General features: G+C 34.2%; 1 protein-coding gene across 13 annotated transcripts in view; it reads left to right on the top strand.

Annotated features, from left to right (window-relative positions):
* The window catches only part of LOC143257220 (uncharacterized), a 33282-nt gene extending 18586 nt beyond the window's left edge, over positions 1-14696 (top strand). For 8 of the 13 annotated variants that reach the window (XM_076515627.1, XM_076515624.1, XM_076515626.1 and 5 more), the window contains exons 3-5: positions 9374-9518; positions 11513-11565; positions 12314-14696. In XM_076515627.1, coding sequence (XP_076371742.1) covers positions 9482-9518; positions 11513-11565; positions 12314-14257 — 2034 coding nt within the window. In that variant the 5' untranslated portion in view covers positions 9374-9481 and the 3' untranslated portion in view covers positions 14258-14696. Of the gene's footprint in view, positions 1-2181; positions 8815-9373; positions 9519-11512; positions 11566-12313 lie in introns of all 13 variants that reach the window. The other 5 variants (XM_076515623.1, XM_076515621.1, XM_076515622.1 and 2 more) reach the window with 2 other exon arrangements.
* The last annotated feature ends 1206 nt before the right edge of the window (positions 14697-15902 follow it).

Genomic DNA, 15902 nt, shown 5'->3' with positions numbered 1-15902 from the left:
TGCCCCTGTAGGTTACAAGTTTCATACAGTTTTGTCAATTTTCTATTTCTATGATGAAAACTATAACACATATTTAAAATAAATTTTGCCATGGCTTCAGTTTCACTGAGCTATCAAGTAAAACAATGTTCAGTGTGTAGACTCAAGAGAACAGCTGGTATCTGTTTTTTGAGCTAGTGCTTACATCTATCATTTGTTATTGTTTCTCTCCAAAAGTATTAAAGTGAATGTGTGTGTATACTTCTCTGTGTATTAAATATAATGAACTTGACACTGAAGTGTCTGGATATCTTAATGCTGTATCTTTGCAACATTGAAAAGCAATAAGTTATAGAAAAATTGTATTTGGTTTGTTTCAAAATGTGTCAGGATTTTTTATAACTGTTACAGTGAATATTTAGTCAGTGTGTGTTGTCACATTAAAGGCATGTCAGTGTGTGTTGTTACATGAAGCATTTAGTCAACGTGTTATTACATTAATCACATTCCAGTGTGTGTTATTGCACCATTGTTTGGATAATCAAAGCTCAGTGTTAGTATGCTGGACTGTGGATCTAAGGTTTACATCTCGTTTTTGTAAAGAAACATATTTTGCTCTGCATTTTGGACCTGTGGGTGTGTTATAACAGTGATTTCTAAATCCTACCATTTGGTGTTGTTGACTAGCTGCCTTTTCTCTAGTATATAACTTCAGCTATCTTTGTACAGAGTTCAAGATACATTTATCACTGTGCCTAATTCTATGATTTAAATATCTTGAAATAGGATATTCGTATTTTCAGTTATTTTAAGCTCCGTCGAAAATTTGTATTTCTGTAAAAATACATTTTCTGAGGTCAACATTGAAAGTCAAATCTATTGGTAAAGAGAGTGAGGTCAGTGTCAATAAGTGTTAGAGATCAAGTGTAATGGTAAACATAATTTAACCAAAACATTTTATATCTTAAAAACAGCCTAATTAGAGTAAAGGACTAGCTATATAAAAATGTGATGTATTTAAAAAAACAACTAAATAAAACATTTTAGATAAATAATATTTTTAAATTATAATTTTCCACATCACAAATATTTGTTTCAATTATAATAGATTTTTTTTACATACACTTGGTTTAAGCGAATTATGAACTTATTTTACCAGATAACGTGGAGAATGAAAGAAAACGTATTTCATTTTACTTTATTTTTTAATTACAATGATTCTAATGTATACGTTTTAATTTAATCAAAATAGGATGAAAAATTAAAACTTCTGTTGATTAGATAGTGCTGCCATCCTTTAAAACATATTGTTACTAATCTTAAATTTACTGTTGAAAATTTTTAAATAATATTGATAACGGGTTTTATTCTCTAGTCCATGTTGGTCTGAACAAGTTGATGTGTTTATATAGTAAGTAATTCTTTACTCTGTATTTTATCAATTTTTTTCTGATTATTTTTCAGAGGGTTCAGATCTGTTAAGTGAAATAAATTAGTGATACTACAACATTTAAAATGTCAATAACAGACTTAGTCAAAAGTTTAGTGTCACATTTTTCTACCTTGGTTGGAGTTGTTAATGTCACTTTAAAGGTCAAGTTCATACCTTAACATTTATAATGTAATGATCATTTATCTCTTCAATTTTTCAGGAAAAGAAAAGAAATGCCAGATATTTGTTTTAATAAGTTTTGTCATTCGGTCAACTTAAGTGAAATATCAGATTATACATTTTATGTTCGACAAGTGATGTTTGCGCTCACTTTGTTTCTTAAGCTGATTTAAGTAGTGTGAACTATTTGTAATAAATTTGAAAAACAGATAGCAAATTGAAATAAAACGCAGCTACACATAATTTAAAACAAACAAACTAAACAATAAATTGTTCAAAGATCTGAAATCGATTAAACATTAACAAAAGTTTCATCATAAATATACTTTTGTTTTGTTCGTACAAAGCTAAAAAATTAGCTGCTTATGCTATGCACATGGAAATAAATCAAACCCTTTGTTTTAGCATTGTTAGTCTGGAAACTTAGTGCTAACCCTCTGATGGACAAGATACTATGGTAAAAGCTACTAGGTGGAAATTTTGCAGGTTTTATTGCTTTTAAATCCTTTCAGAACATTTTTAAATCCTTTCAGAACATTTTTGTCGGCAATTTTTCCAAATCGTAATTTGTTTTCACACATTTCCTGTAGATTAGGACAAAACACGGTCCTGGTGGAGAGAGGCAAACAAACAAACGTTTGATTTTCATTTCTAGAACGAATATCTCAAGGATATTAGATGTGAAAACAATTTATCTAGAGTATTACTACTGTCGGTAAGTTTACAAACTATTGCATTTATCACTGGTGATGGGCTGTACGTATACTATTGTATAAAAGAATGAACGAAGATATGTGTGAAATAGTAAAACCAGTTGCAGTAAGAAGTTGGTTATTTGAACTAGTCTTCAATAAAGAACGAACTTCACACACATCCGTAGTACTAATTAAAGATAAAACAGAAAACCTCTGGCCTTTGACCTTCAGGAGAGCATGTAATGGTTGATAACAAAAGATAAATGTATACAATTTATAGGCCAGGTGAGAAACATGTTTAAAATCAACCCTACTTATTACAAAACGGTGGTATAAAAGTTACGGTAGGGTTTTACAGAGAAAAATAGTGTATAGCAGCATAGGTGCGATTACGGCTGTTTTTTTTTGGGGGGATCCCCTTTTTTCTGTGAGGTATAGTGTGCATAAAACGTTCGTAATAATCAAGCCCGACCCTTTATCTTTTGCTCTCTACACATTATGGTCCCAAAACTATTCTACCTTTTGCGAGGCACCCTGTCAGCGCAATTCCTGGGATTGTCAAGTCAGTTGCTACATATTGAATATTGGATCTATAGCATTACGCGTCAACGCACTATCATCATACCCACTGTATTCATCACGAACCACTAAAAGTAAAGTTAAATAAATCAACTGAACTTAACAACTTCTACCCGGAGGGCAAAAGCATACGGGGGCAATCTCCACTGAAATTATGTGTTTTTCTACACTACTTTGATATATGTGTGTGTGTGTGACTCAATTTGAGATTTGGTCAAAGAACTATAAACATCAGCAATAATCCTAAGTCGCAATAAATCGCAACGTTCAGGTCTCTTTCTACACTGTGGATTTTTAAATGGTATAGAAAATCCTCGCTCGTCTAATTGTTTGTCTCAGATATTCGCGAAAATCTGTGTAAGAAATATGTGTTAGCCGGCTTTAATTTTGAACTCTTAGATACACCCCTAACAATTCACTGGTTACTAGTGAGATTTGACCCACTGGCATCTACGTCCTAAAGTACCGAGCGCGAATTATTACGGCAACGGGAAGCGAACCATTGGTCCTTGGTCTACAGTCAGACACGCTAGTATGTAGGCTCAACCCGATGTCTTCCGAGTATTAATTCTATTTCCGGAATTCTTTATTAATTGACATGTTCGTGTGAGGTAATAATCAATCATAGTTCACGAACTTTGTTTCAATTTTTGGGGCAATTGGAATTCGTCTCGACGTGTTAATTTAACAGTTACTCTTTATTTGTTGTTAAGTTCAAAACTGTACGATCTATGCATTGCCCAACGCGAATAACGACACCTGATTTTTATTTAGTGCAAGTTCTCAGACTTGCCGCTAGGCTACCAGAATGGAAGCGAGATAAAAATATGGTTATAACAATATTAAAGGAATAACGCCGACTCGTGTGAAGGAACACAATTACTATAGTCATTCGTCTGAACACTGATTTCCTGGTAACAAGTCGGACGTGGCCTGACATATGTCAAGGCTACCGACTCGTGGACCTGGGTCTATTTAACGAGAAACTCACTTAAAGTAAAAATTTATAATAAGGATGACTGGTATGGGTAATAAAGCTTTAATTAAAATAAATACCCATACCAGTCATTATAAATGTTGACTCGCTACTTCAAATTAGTTTATTATTTCAAAATGAGGGATGGCTAGCGACAAAATATCCTCGATACTGTCAGCGTTAACATTCGAAAACACAAACATCTAAAAGAGACAAAAGTGACTAGTTATGTACATAATACCTACACTCATAGTTCCAGGTTGTTCCACTAAAGGTCGTGTTACTAGAAACGGAATGTTCCAAAGTGTACGACGATTTTCTCGAGCGTGCATATAGTTTGTGAGCGAATCACCAGAGGGTGTCGTAGATTAATCAGATATCAACTTCAACAGTAATAATAAAGAATCTTTAAGTAATTTACCATGAAAACAAACTCGATATTTAGGACATCGGTAAATAAATATAAGGGCGTGTTACTAGGTGTGGAATATTCCGAAATGTAGGACTATGAGATTCGTGAGCGGTTCGAATCCCCTTCCCACCAAACATGCTCGCCCTTTCAGCCTGGGACGTTATAAAGGACGATCAATCCCACTATTCGTTTGTAAAAGGGTGGTGATAACAAGCTGTCTTACACTGTTAAATCATGGAAGCCTAGCACAGATAGACTTCGTGTAATTTTGCAAAAATTGAAATAAAACATACATTTATGCACAAACACTGATGAAGAAGGTGACTAAGTGGACGATAGATATCGAGGATTTGTGGGAGAAATCCTACCACCCCCTTTATATCGAGGATTTGTGGAGCCCCAGGGAGAAATCCTACAACCCCCTTTCCTCCCTTTCTACGTCTGAGAAATAAAAGCAAATCACGGAAGCGAACGTGATGCAAGCAAGAAAAGATAGTAAGAATGGGAAAGGTCTGGGGTAGCGCTCTAAATTTCTTCAGCAGGGTCAGGGGCAAGGGCTCAGAGACAGGGGGTGTACATGAATTTTCTTTCTAAATTTAACATTTGTGAATAATACTAATAGTTCGTTGCGTTTTAATATTGTTCTCTCTTCATTCTAATATAAAATGTATTACATTATTATAATTTATCTTATCCTTTATCTCGAATTTTGTTGCGTTTTTTTTACGTCAAAGATATACAACTGAAACTAATAAAAGTTCATCCGTGCTTCACAGGCGCGGGATTCTAGGCATAAGTCTACTTTCATTAATTAGAATTTATTAATTGTTCGAAATTAAGCATAAGGTATCTGCGGTCTGCCATCCACGGGTATCGAAGTCCGGTTGCTAGCAGTGTGAGTCCACAGACGTACCGCTGTACCATCACAGCCCCGTTAATTAGAAATATGGCACTGTGTAACATTACTCTACCTTGCCGTTTTCAAAACACAGGCAGACATATTTATACGCAATACGGCCGGGTATGGACAGGTGAATAGGACACTCGACTCGTTATCTGAGGGTCCCGGGTTCGAATCCCTGTCGTAACAAACATACTCGCCCTTCGAGCCGTGGGGGCGTTATAATGTGACGATCAATCCCACTATTCGTTGGTAAAAGAGTAGCCCAAGAGTTGGCGGTGGGTGGTGATGACTAGCTGCCTTCCCTCTAGTCTTAAACTGCAAAATTAGGGATGGCTAGCGCAGATAGCCCTCGAGTAGTTTTGCGCGAAATTCAAAACTAACCACACAAATATACAACACTAATTCAGTTACACACAGATCTTTCGAAAATACTGTTATTAACAATATTTTAATACTAATGCTAAATGAACAGTTTTGGTCTCTTGAACAAACGAAGGCCAAGAAAGAATATGTGATATAAAAACTTCAAACTTCCATTGAATAATATATGTATATGTACACTGAATAATATATGTATATGTACACTGAATAATATATGTATATGTACACTGAATAATATATGTATATGTACATTGAATAATATATGTGTATGTACATTGAATAATATATGTGTATGTACACTGAATAATATATGTGTATGTAAACTGAATAATATATGTGTATGTGCACATTGAGTAATATATGTCTATGTACAATTTATATTTTTGAACAATAACTTTGGTTTTATTCTCAAGACGGCTGGTATGGGTATTACAATTTTAATTGAAATAAAGTACAGAATAGTTTTTCTACCTTCACTTCAAGTGGGTTTCTTGTCATGACGAATAACTTTGGTTAGCCTTTGCGTCGTTTCTAAAAATTGTAAATTTTCGGTAGAATGTTGTCTCCTAATCTTTGAAATTATTTATTTTCTCAAGTTTTCATTTTCTAATAACCTCCATCAGAAGAGCTGTTAAAATCTACAGTTTAATTACAATTAACATTAATTAATAAATAGACCTATCAGTAACAGACGCCAGTGTACAGGGTGTCCGAAAAGTATGGAACCATAGACTCTTCAATGTATTCCACGAAATATGTTCCACGTGTCGTCGTTGTAATTCGAAACGAGTTTGAATTAACAGCAAAATTAACCCGACCTCCTCGTGTTTTGACAGCGCCATCACCGATTAGTATCTGAAATTAATAAAAGCTGCAAGTCAGCTACGATTCCAGACGCTTCGGACACCTTGTTCAATCAAATTGCACTGACATGACTTTGATTAAAAAGCACAAAACGGCTTTACGTTATTTTCTTTTAGGGTTATGTGTGGTTGAGTGGTTAATGTGCTCGGACTGTGTATTAAGTTACTCATGGTTCGAGACCGTTGCCGCATTCTGGGGATCACGGGTGTGCTATAAGAAGAAAAGTCAGATCTCACTATACAGTCAAACATTTTAATTCTTTAACTCCTCTAAGCGATTAGTAGGAATTGACTGCCACTCTTATTATAACGCATATAAGGCCGCAAAATCCGAATACGAATATATAACAACGGACGATGGATCCTTGGATTCGCAGACTGGCGTGCTAACCACTAGGCCACACCCAGCCCTTTTCCTTTTTTGAATTTTTTTCAAATATCTCATAAGCAGTTCGCTAACACTGTCATCATGAAAAGAAACATTAATTCACTTCAAAAAAGTGAGTCCGAACAACTCGTTTGATAAATGCTAGCTCTACTTTTGATTTGTACCATTGTTGGCTTGTGGTGGGAGTACCAGATTGTGAACCCTAGAGTTCGGGGTTTGCATTCCACTGCCTCAAAATCGCCCTCAACCCTTTGGAACCATTGGAACATATGTTATAAACGTGATGAGCAAATCCTACTGTTTGGTCAATGAAAAAGTAACCAAACAATAACGACGAGGATTATCGATTAACTATTGACTCTAAAACCTCACACAGAATAATACTTGACTCTAAAACCTCACACAGAATAATACTTGACTCCAAAACCTCACACAGAATAATACTTGACTCCAAAACCTCACACAGAATAATACTTGACTCCAAAACCTCACATAATACTTCGAAATTAAAGACATAGATTTTTTCAGGCAGTTGTTTAGATGTTGTTTTTCAATATATAGATAATTCAACATTATGAATGACAACTTCAATCACTAAGCTTTGCTAGGTTGAAAAATTCCACATATTTGGAACCAGAAAGTTTTTAAAATGCTGACAAACTATCGTGACTTCCAATTAGGCCTAATTTCTAGGTAACACTACTAAGTGACATAGATGTCTACCCAAAACATCGCATAAAGTAAATTACAATCAAAGTTTCCTTCAGATGTGTGTTCATTTATCTGCTAACGTTTTGTAACACAACGGTCACTCAAGAACGGGTTAAGTTTATTAACACTAAACATTACGTTAACTACTTGTTAGATTGAAGCGTTGACAATGATTAAAGAAGAAAAAAACAACAAACCACTGAAATCCAGTAAAAGTTAAATTTAAGGAAATCTATAACAGTTTCAAGATTTAACACAAAATATATGGAACTTTCTTTTCTTCAGTTTTTTTTTTTTACTATACCTATACATGTTATTTTGACAACCTATAACTACAAATACTGTTAATTCAGTTTAATAAACACTATTTATATTTTGTAATGTAGTCTGCCATTCGGATTATTTTAAACTTTTTATTGGTATTATTCGTTCCAGGTAACCTGCAGGAGTTGATACCTTAAAATAAGGAGAATAATTATTATTGTGGTACTGAGAGTGGAAAGGAGATAAAATTGTTCTAATTTGCTGTTTTAAGATATCTAACCGTTTCATATATCCGTGAAATTTGAGAAGAGAGATACGCATTATTTCCTATAAATAAATAATAACAGAGTTTATAGACCTTTACACAAACACCAATACAGTATCCAGTTGTTTCCATTACTAGACTTACTGGGGTACTATATATAAGAAACAATCAGTGGTTTTTAAGAAAGCTTGTAATTCGTTCAATCGAAACGAGGCCGCCCGTAATAACATAAGCTTTATACACTAGATAGGCTCATCGTCCTGTTATAAGAAAGATTTATTTATAGATGGATATTTTCCGATGTATAGTTTTGTTTCGTACACTTCAATACCTATCATTTCGTTATCGTTGAAGAAAACTGGATAATACATTCATCTCCAAACGCATGCAAGCTGCTTACTAACAATAACATTGTAATAATTTTGGATCGAACGACTTTTTCTGTTCACACCAAACGCTTGTCTGGCCTGAATTTAGGTTACCGGACTGTGATGATTCTTAACAATTTAAGGCTAAAATAGCCGTAAGCTAAAGTAAACGACCTTGCTAAGAAAATTAGGTTTGGTTGAGCTTATTTTAGGGCTTGTCTCACCTGAATAAGCCTCAGTTAAGACCTGATTTTTCACAGAGCTCACCACTGAAAGCAAGAAATAATATACAGAGGGTATACATGTAACTGCAGTATATAAAACTTACCTTTTACATTTAGTTAAAAGTTTATTTCAACATCTTGCAGAAATATTATCATATTTGAATTTGTCGACTGCAAAACCGCTACTTTTGAGGTGAGATACCTGTTAAATATTTTTTGTAATAATTGTTTAAATACTGAATTATTTTGTAACTGTTTGCATGCACAACTGTTTTTCTTAAATCTTGTATATTTTAAGCAACTTTAATTATACTTTTGTGTTGTTAATAACGAAGGTTTCCCCTTACCAGTGATAACTAATATGCCTCAGCTCTAATCATTAGATGATTTTATGGCCTGCTATTTACTAAGGGTATATATGTATTTTGTTCGATATATGGAAAATACTTAAACATAAAATCTTTTTGGAATACATTTTGAGCGACTAATGTTAACTAAATCGAGTTTTCGCTGAAATCTTAAATTTGGAATTTACAGGTATTTAGGAAAATATATACTTTACAACTATAGAGTAAGCAAACGTATATTTACGTATTTTGCATGAAGAATGTATTCCAGTTATAACTTGTCCGGATATTACATATCATAGAAACCTGTTATAAATATTATCATCCACAATTATTCGGCAACTAAGACATTCTATACTCCAACATTTGTTACACATTTAAGAATATAACTTTATTTCCTACCAGAAATAAGACACCATAGAAACTTGTCTTCTACCCAGTAACAAGAGAACCAACTCAACCTTATTTGGCACTACAAACAAAGCACAACCATCGTGCTTTCAACTTCTGACTATGAGGACACCTTGGGTTTTCATAGGCCTGTTCTTGGGTGAGTAGTTTTGAATTACAGTAGGTCTATCGTTTAGTGTGTGTGTGTGTGTATATATATATATATATATATATATAGAGAGAGAGAGAGAGAGAGAAATTATGGTTTAAGCTTGACAAAATAGTTAAATGTGGCTGGAAGAAAATTGGAAGGTTGAAAGTACGTGCCGCCATGTCTTTTAATAATCCACATAGGCGTGTTTTGATAGTAAGAGCCAATGTGGCGACGGGTGCTGGGGACTGATTGTCTTAATTCTGGTTATTCTCAGTAACTCAAAATTATACCTGTCGTTTATACCTGTACCGTAGGGTCTTTGACCGGACAATTTAAAGATATTACATGTAAAGATAAATATAATGAAAACAAGTATTAATATATATATATATATTATGATATTTGAGATACAAAGCATACATAAATAAATGGACGGACACATAAGATACAACTTATTGTGTTGTCTCTGCACCTGTTTATCTGGAAAAGTTGTTTTTCGGGAATTTTCTCTTACTTGCTATTAACCCCCACGAATTGGTGTTTCTAGGTCAAAAGAAGACTTTACACTCGAACTGACTTCTACGAGGGTGAACGTCTTTAAATCCACCTAAGGCGAATTTCCACGATTCGTATAGGTCAAATTTTTGTAGATGCATTGAACTCTCAAGACGTAGCCCCAGTTGTAAAGGGCGTGTTAACAGACTCGCTTGTGCTTACAATGAATTTGTATACCTTTAAGTCTCAGTAACGAAACTAATAACCGTAGATGTGGATGACGTGTGCAAGTGTTGATACGCGAATTATTTATATCGCTTGAAGCCTCATTAATGTATCACCTCTTCATAAAATGAAGCACATATCTTAACATTAGGCAGTTTCGTTACTGATCGATTTGTGAAGTAAAATCGTACCTCTTACGACGACGTGAGCGAGTGTGATGGGGACACTTTTTAATGTTAACCATAATAATAAAGTTAAACATTTAAACAGTTGGATAAATATAAGTTTAGAATAAATATACATTGATACATGTATCTACTAAACCCATTAACAGAAACTAGTTCTCACTCTTAGCTCGTACCAAATTCATAAAAGGGAGGTAATTACCTATGCTATGGATGAGTACGTTAGACAGTGCTTTATAATTAATAATCAATCTGAACAAATACTACATATTTGTTTGAGTGCGTCGGCTTAGGACTAACTTAAGTATGTTAAGCTGGATGGACAGAGAAAAGCACAGTGGGTCTCATTGTTCGCGTTAAGATATCACCAATACAAAATCGCGTTTCACATTTTGGAGTCGTGAATGGGTTATTAAAAGTGTGGCCCAAGGTGTGACACTGGGTTGTATTAACTAGTTGCCTTTCTTCTAGGACGGCTGCCACAAATAGTCGTCGAGTAGCTTTGCGCGAAATTCAACGAAAATCAAAACTGAAACTACTCAAACATAGATATTATGAGGACTAAAGCTGAAAATAGTGTTAACAGCTAGAATAAGTAGCTTATAATCTACTGTTATCTAATCGTTATTGGTTTAGCTTTCTAGTGTATTGGTTAATAAAATTAAGTATTTCCATTCCGGTTGTTATTCTGAATTATTTAAATCGTAATTTGTATCAGTCATAGCTTAGTGTGCTAGTTTATGTAAACGAGAGCCCATGGCTCGCGTCCTGTTTCCATAAAATCACATTTAGTACTTTTGAATCTTGAGTGAGTTTTGATATTGATGGGTTACATACCACTGGTCTAAAAGTTGGCGGTGGACTCTGTTTACTAGCTTCCTTTCTTCTGGTTAATCTGTTCAAAATTATTTTCGGTTAGCACAGAAATCTCTTGTCGAATATCAAACAAAAACCAGAATTTGTATCTATGTGGCTACCTTACTTTTCATAAGCAAGTTTTAGCAAACGCGAGTGTGAGTAACACTTGTTACTGAAACACAGATGTTAAATATTTACTGCTAATACATGGTTAGGTTTTTTTGGGTTTTTTTTCAGGTTCACTAGTCGTAGTGAAGGCAGATGAAAGGGATGACGCTGTAGAAACTTTGGTACGTGCTGCTACCTTTTGGTGACACTAGTAGTTAATAAATATAAATTAATGTTTTAAACTTTTTACACTGCGCTTGTGATATATTTATTTTGATACACGTTCCAACTAATAAGTTCTGAATATGAGTTATTGCATACGTACTACATGTTTTAGTTGTTTAAAATAACACACCAAAAACTTTTGGCAATTAAAATAATAATTTTGAAAAAGTTTTATTTATTACTATCCATTGCTAAAATTTCTAAATCCCTCCAGTTTGCACTACAAATTAGTAAAACGTCAAACTTTGCATTCAAAATTTATTTTACTTTCGTAAAGGAGAAGCAACAGTGTTTAAGGTTACAGTATATATCTGAATCAGGGCCCATACTTTTAAGTGACATCATATGTACAAATGATTTAATTTCTGCCACGTAATAATCACTTGTAGCTTAACAATTTTCGTGTAACTCGACTTTTCTCCACAGGGGCGCTGATGTCTTCAAAATTGTATGTGTTAATTTTCGTGATAAATTTCTGTTTACAAACAGTTATCTCAAGAAACTGATTTGTAAAAAAAAAAGTTTGAAAATCTCCACTTCTGTTTCAATGCTTATATCATTCATAATTAAAATGAAAAATGATGGAAAACTTTCCATACAATCTGTATAAAATCTTAAGAATTTGTTAATAGTTTACAGTTATTAGTATTGTTTCTGTTTCTTTTTCTACAAAGTATGACATTTTTATATATATTGTTATTGTAGATTCAAAGTGCCACCAATTCAGGTATTCTATCAACCTTTGCCCCAGATTCTACTAGTTCTGGCTATGTGTTAGCTTATCCTTTAGACGAAACATCAAAAGATACAAAGGAAGAAGAACAGTACCTGACAGCAGAATCACTCGAAGGTCCTTCAGTACTTCTTGAGCCCCCGAAACCCCAAGTCAATGAAGAAACCAACCAGAACGAAGATGATGATGAAACTGACGAGGCATTACTTTTGATTGTCCCAGAAGAAGAAAGTGAAGAAGAAAGAACCGAAAAAGGTGAAGAAGAGAAAGAACAAATTGAAGAAGAAGAAAAAACTGAAAAGGATGAAGAACAGATTGAAGAAGTTACAAATACAGATGACACTGTGGAAGAAGAAGAAACGTTAATCAGGAAGTTACCTGAACCTTTTGAAGAAACTGAAACCTCAGAAAACAGAAGACCAAAAGAAGAGGACCTAAGAAAAATTCTGGGCTTGGAATCACCATCCCATCCTTTTCTCAGAAAACCAAAACCTATTCCGGAAGACAAACCTAGACCATTTCGTTTCCCTCCGGCTTATTCAAAATCTAGTTTCAAACAGGAGCAATCTTTTGTCCCATTTCCTCTAAAACCAGAGTCTAGATCAGATATTCAGTTTCTGCCCTTTCCACTTTCTCAGGTGGCAGAGTCCATATTGATCAGGCGCTCTTTGGTTATCGGTAATGGCATAGATGAGGAGGTTGAGGGACAAGCTTCCAACGAAAAAGATGAAATTATTGTTGCAGAATCAGACAAAGATACTGAAGAAGATAAAAATCCATCAGAGGAACCTCATGTTAAACCATTTTCTCCAAATCATTTTGAGCCTATCAGAAGACCTGATAATGAAATCAAACCCAGCTTGGTCTTTCTCCCTCCACAATTTCAATCAAGATCAATCCGAAGGCCAGATGTCAACATACAACCAAATTTAGTGTTTTCTCGACCACAGAAATATCCCGTTCATGTCAATTTCGGTTTCTCTATGAAACCTTCTTCTTCTAGAGATATTACTATTCCCCTCTACCAAGACCAGGTCCATACTTCAGTTCCATACTCTCCTATACAGCCAACATTGGTACTCTTGGGCTCCCCTCAACATTCACCTCAAGTACATAGAGATCCAAGACTACAACCTCTTTATAATCCAGAAACAGATAACTACCCTTCACCGCCAATGCCGTATGGTGTTCATCCTTTTTATCAACAACTGCTTAGCTACAGAAGTCCTGTTACTTCCCCTCTTCCCTATTCTCAGCCACCTATGACTCCCATTTTCGTTCCTGATATGGCTCAAAGTGAACATTTTCAACTAAAACAGTTCCAAACACGTCCCCAATTTTTTGGTGCACCGGAACAAATTCAACTAGTGATGCAGGACCAACTAATTCCTCTTGTTGATAAACCTCACTTTTTACCAGAACCATTATCTTCAACAGATCAACCGGTACAATATGTTATGTATCCATCACTTCAGGACCAGCCGAAACAACAAATAGTACCGGTTCTTATCCCAGTTCCGATTCCTTTTCCAGTACCTGTGGAAGGCATGCCATCTTCCTCAGACGAAGAACAACACTTGTCTTACCATGAAGGCCCACCTTCTAAACAAAACCAACAGGAAGAAGAACAAAGCGTCATTCTTGTACCTAACGAAAACAGCAATGATGAAAGAACTGAAGAAACTCCAGAGGATTCACAAAATCTCCCTAAACCTCCAGAAGATCAACCAATCATCAAACCTTTTCCCTCCGAAGAAGTACTTCGGGAAATGAAGATGTTTCGAAAAATCATTCTAGATAAACTTATTCCAAAACCTGAGAACAAGAACAACTACATTCCTGCAGATGAGAGGGAAGTTTCTCCTGCTGAAAGTGGAAGTGAAATCGTTGAAATCTTTGTACCTTTTTCTAACTAATAAGAATGACTGGTCATAATTCCATTTCTCGGTGTTACAATAAACATAAACGTAGAATTATATTATCGCAATATTAACATACGACCAACAGTAATTCACTCACACGTTTTATCTGATATACTTGTTATCTTTGTTTTAGGGTTAGTATTCAAATTTCAAATATTGAAATATTGATCCTTCGAATAATCTCCAATTCAATAACAGTACAATCCTTACATAGAGGTTTATGTTCTAAAGTTGGACATTAGACATCATTGGCTTTTAATAATTTGATATATATATAAAATATTTTGTACTAACTTAAATATTTTGGGAACCCGTTTTTCACTCCTCTTTTCTTGTATTATATGAATGTACTTTTTAACGAATTGTGAACTTGAGTGTTTATAAGCAGGCCTTGTAAAGTTATTTTCTTGAAAAAAAGAAGTCTAAAGATGTCCATGCTTGTATAATTCACAAATAACAACGAACATTTTCCTAAACAGTTTGTATTTTATACATCCTTAATGTCTTGTATGAATGTCACACTGAATAGTAATAATAAAATGTTCATACACATATTCGTCCGCAGAAGCTAAGTTATATATTCACTATCACCAATAATAATTTTGCATAAGTCTTTGAAGGCTTAGCGCCACTAGAGTAACTTTGAAAAGTAGTCCTAAGCTTCATAATACATTATCAATAATGTCTCCACTATAAGCGTCAAAATTTGTTTTTTGATGTTATACGCCTTCATTGAAGAGGGGTAATCAAGAAACGTATTATAACAACCAGTGTTGTTTTAAATATAGGAATGTTTACATGATAGTTTTTTCAATATGCTGCTGGATTACACAAAATTAATTAGAGAAAATCCAATTTCCATTGTATTAATAAACGTACGATACAAATTGTAGTTATTGTTTATTATAAAGTATTACCACACACAAGAATGTTAATCTCGAATACAGCAGATAGCCCATTGTGGCTTTGCTATAAGAAAAACATACACTCACTCTAACATATTGACAATAAAAGAAAAGGACAGACTATCCATATTACAATGGCTTCTACCAATTAATCTTTAAATACTATAAAAGTCGATGTCGAACGGTTTCGAGCCAGGATCTTTAACTCCGAAATCTAACGAATCAACTCGCACGCATAGACAATATTAATGTTTTTTTACGTAGGAATCAGGGGAAATGTTACAGCACATAATGTGCAGACGTGGCCTAGTGGCTAGCTTGTCGGAATGTGGATTTATAGGTTAATGGTACTACGTCCGTTGTTACCCCAAAATTCAATCCTTGGTCACGTTTTATGTGAGGATCAAATCCCCATTACTCCTTTAAAGTAGATCAAGAATATATATGTTTCAAATACAGAAACCGAGAATGCTAGGAATTTAAACTATCACCTATTTCTTAAACGGTTATGTTTTAATTCATTTCAAATGAAATATCAAATGTTTTAGAAATAATGAATATTTACATTAACTAGTGGAAAACTTTAAAAAGCAGAAGACTTGTTTAATTGAAAGTAGATAAATGAAATGAATAGTGATATAAAACATTTTAGTCCGGATGGAAAGCAATAGATGTCACTAAGCACAGTTAATATAATTAGAAAAAATTAAATAGAAAGTTTTTAAAAAAAAGTT

This window comes from Tachypleus tridentatus, chromosome 7 (genome assembly GCF_004210375.1).
Source record: "Tachypleus tridentatus isolate NWPU-2018 chromosome 7, ASM421037v1, whole genome shotgun sequence".
NCBI lineage: Eukaryota > Metazoa > Arthropoda > Merostomata > Xiphosura > Limulidae > Tachypleus > Tachypleus tridentatus.
The sequence above is the reverse complement of the archived record's forward strand: the minus strand, read 5'-3'. Positions and strand labels throughout refer to the sequence as shown.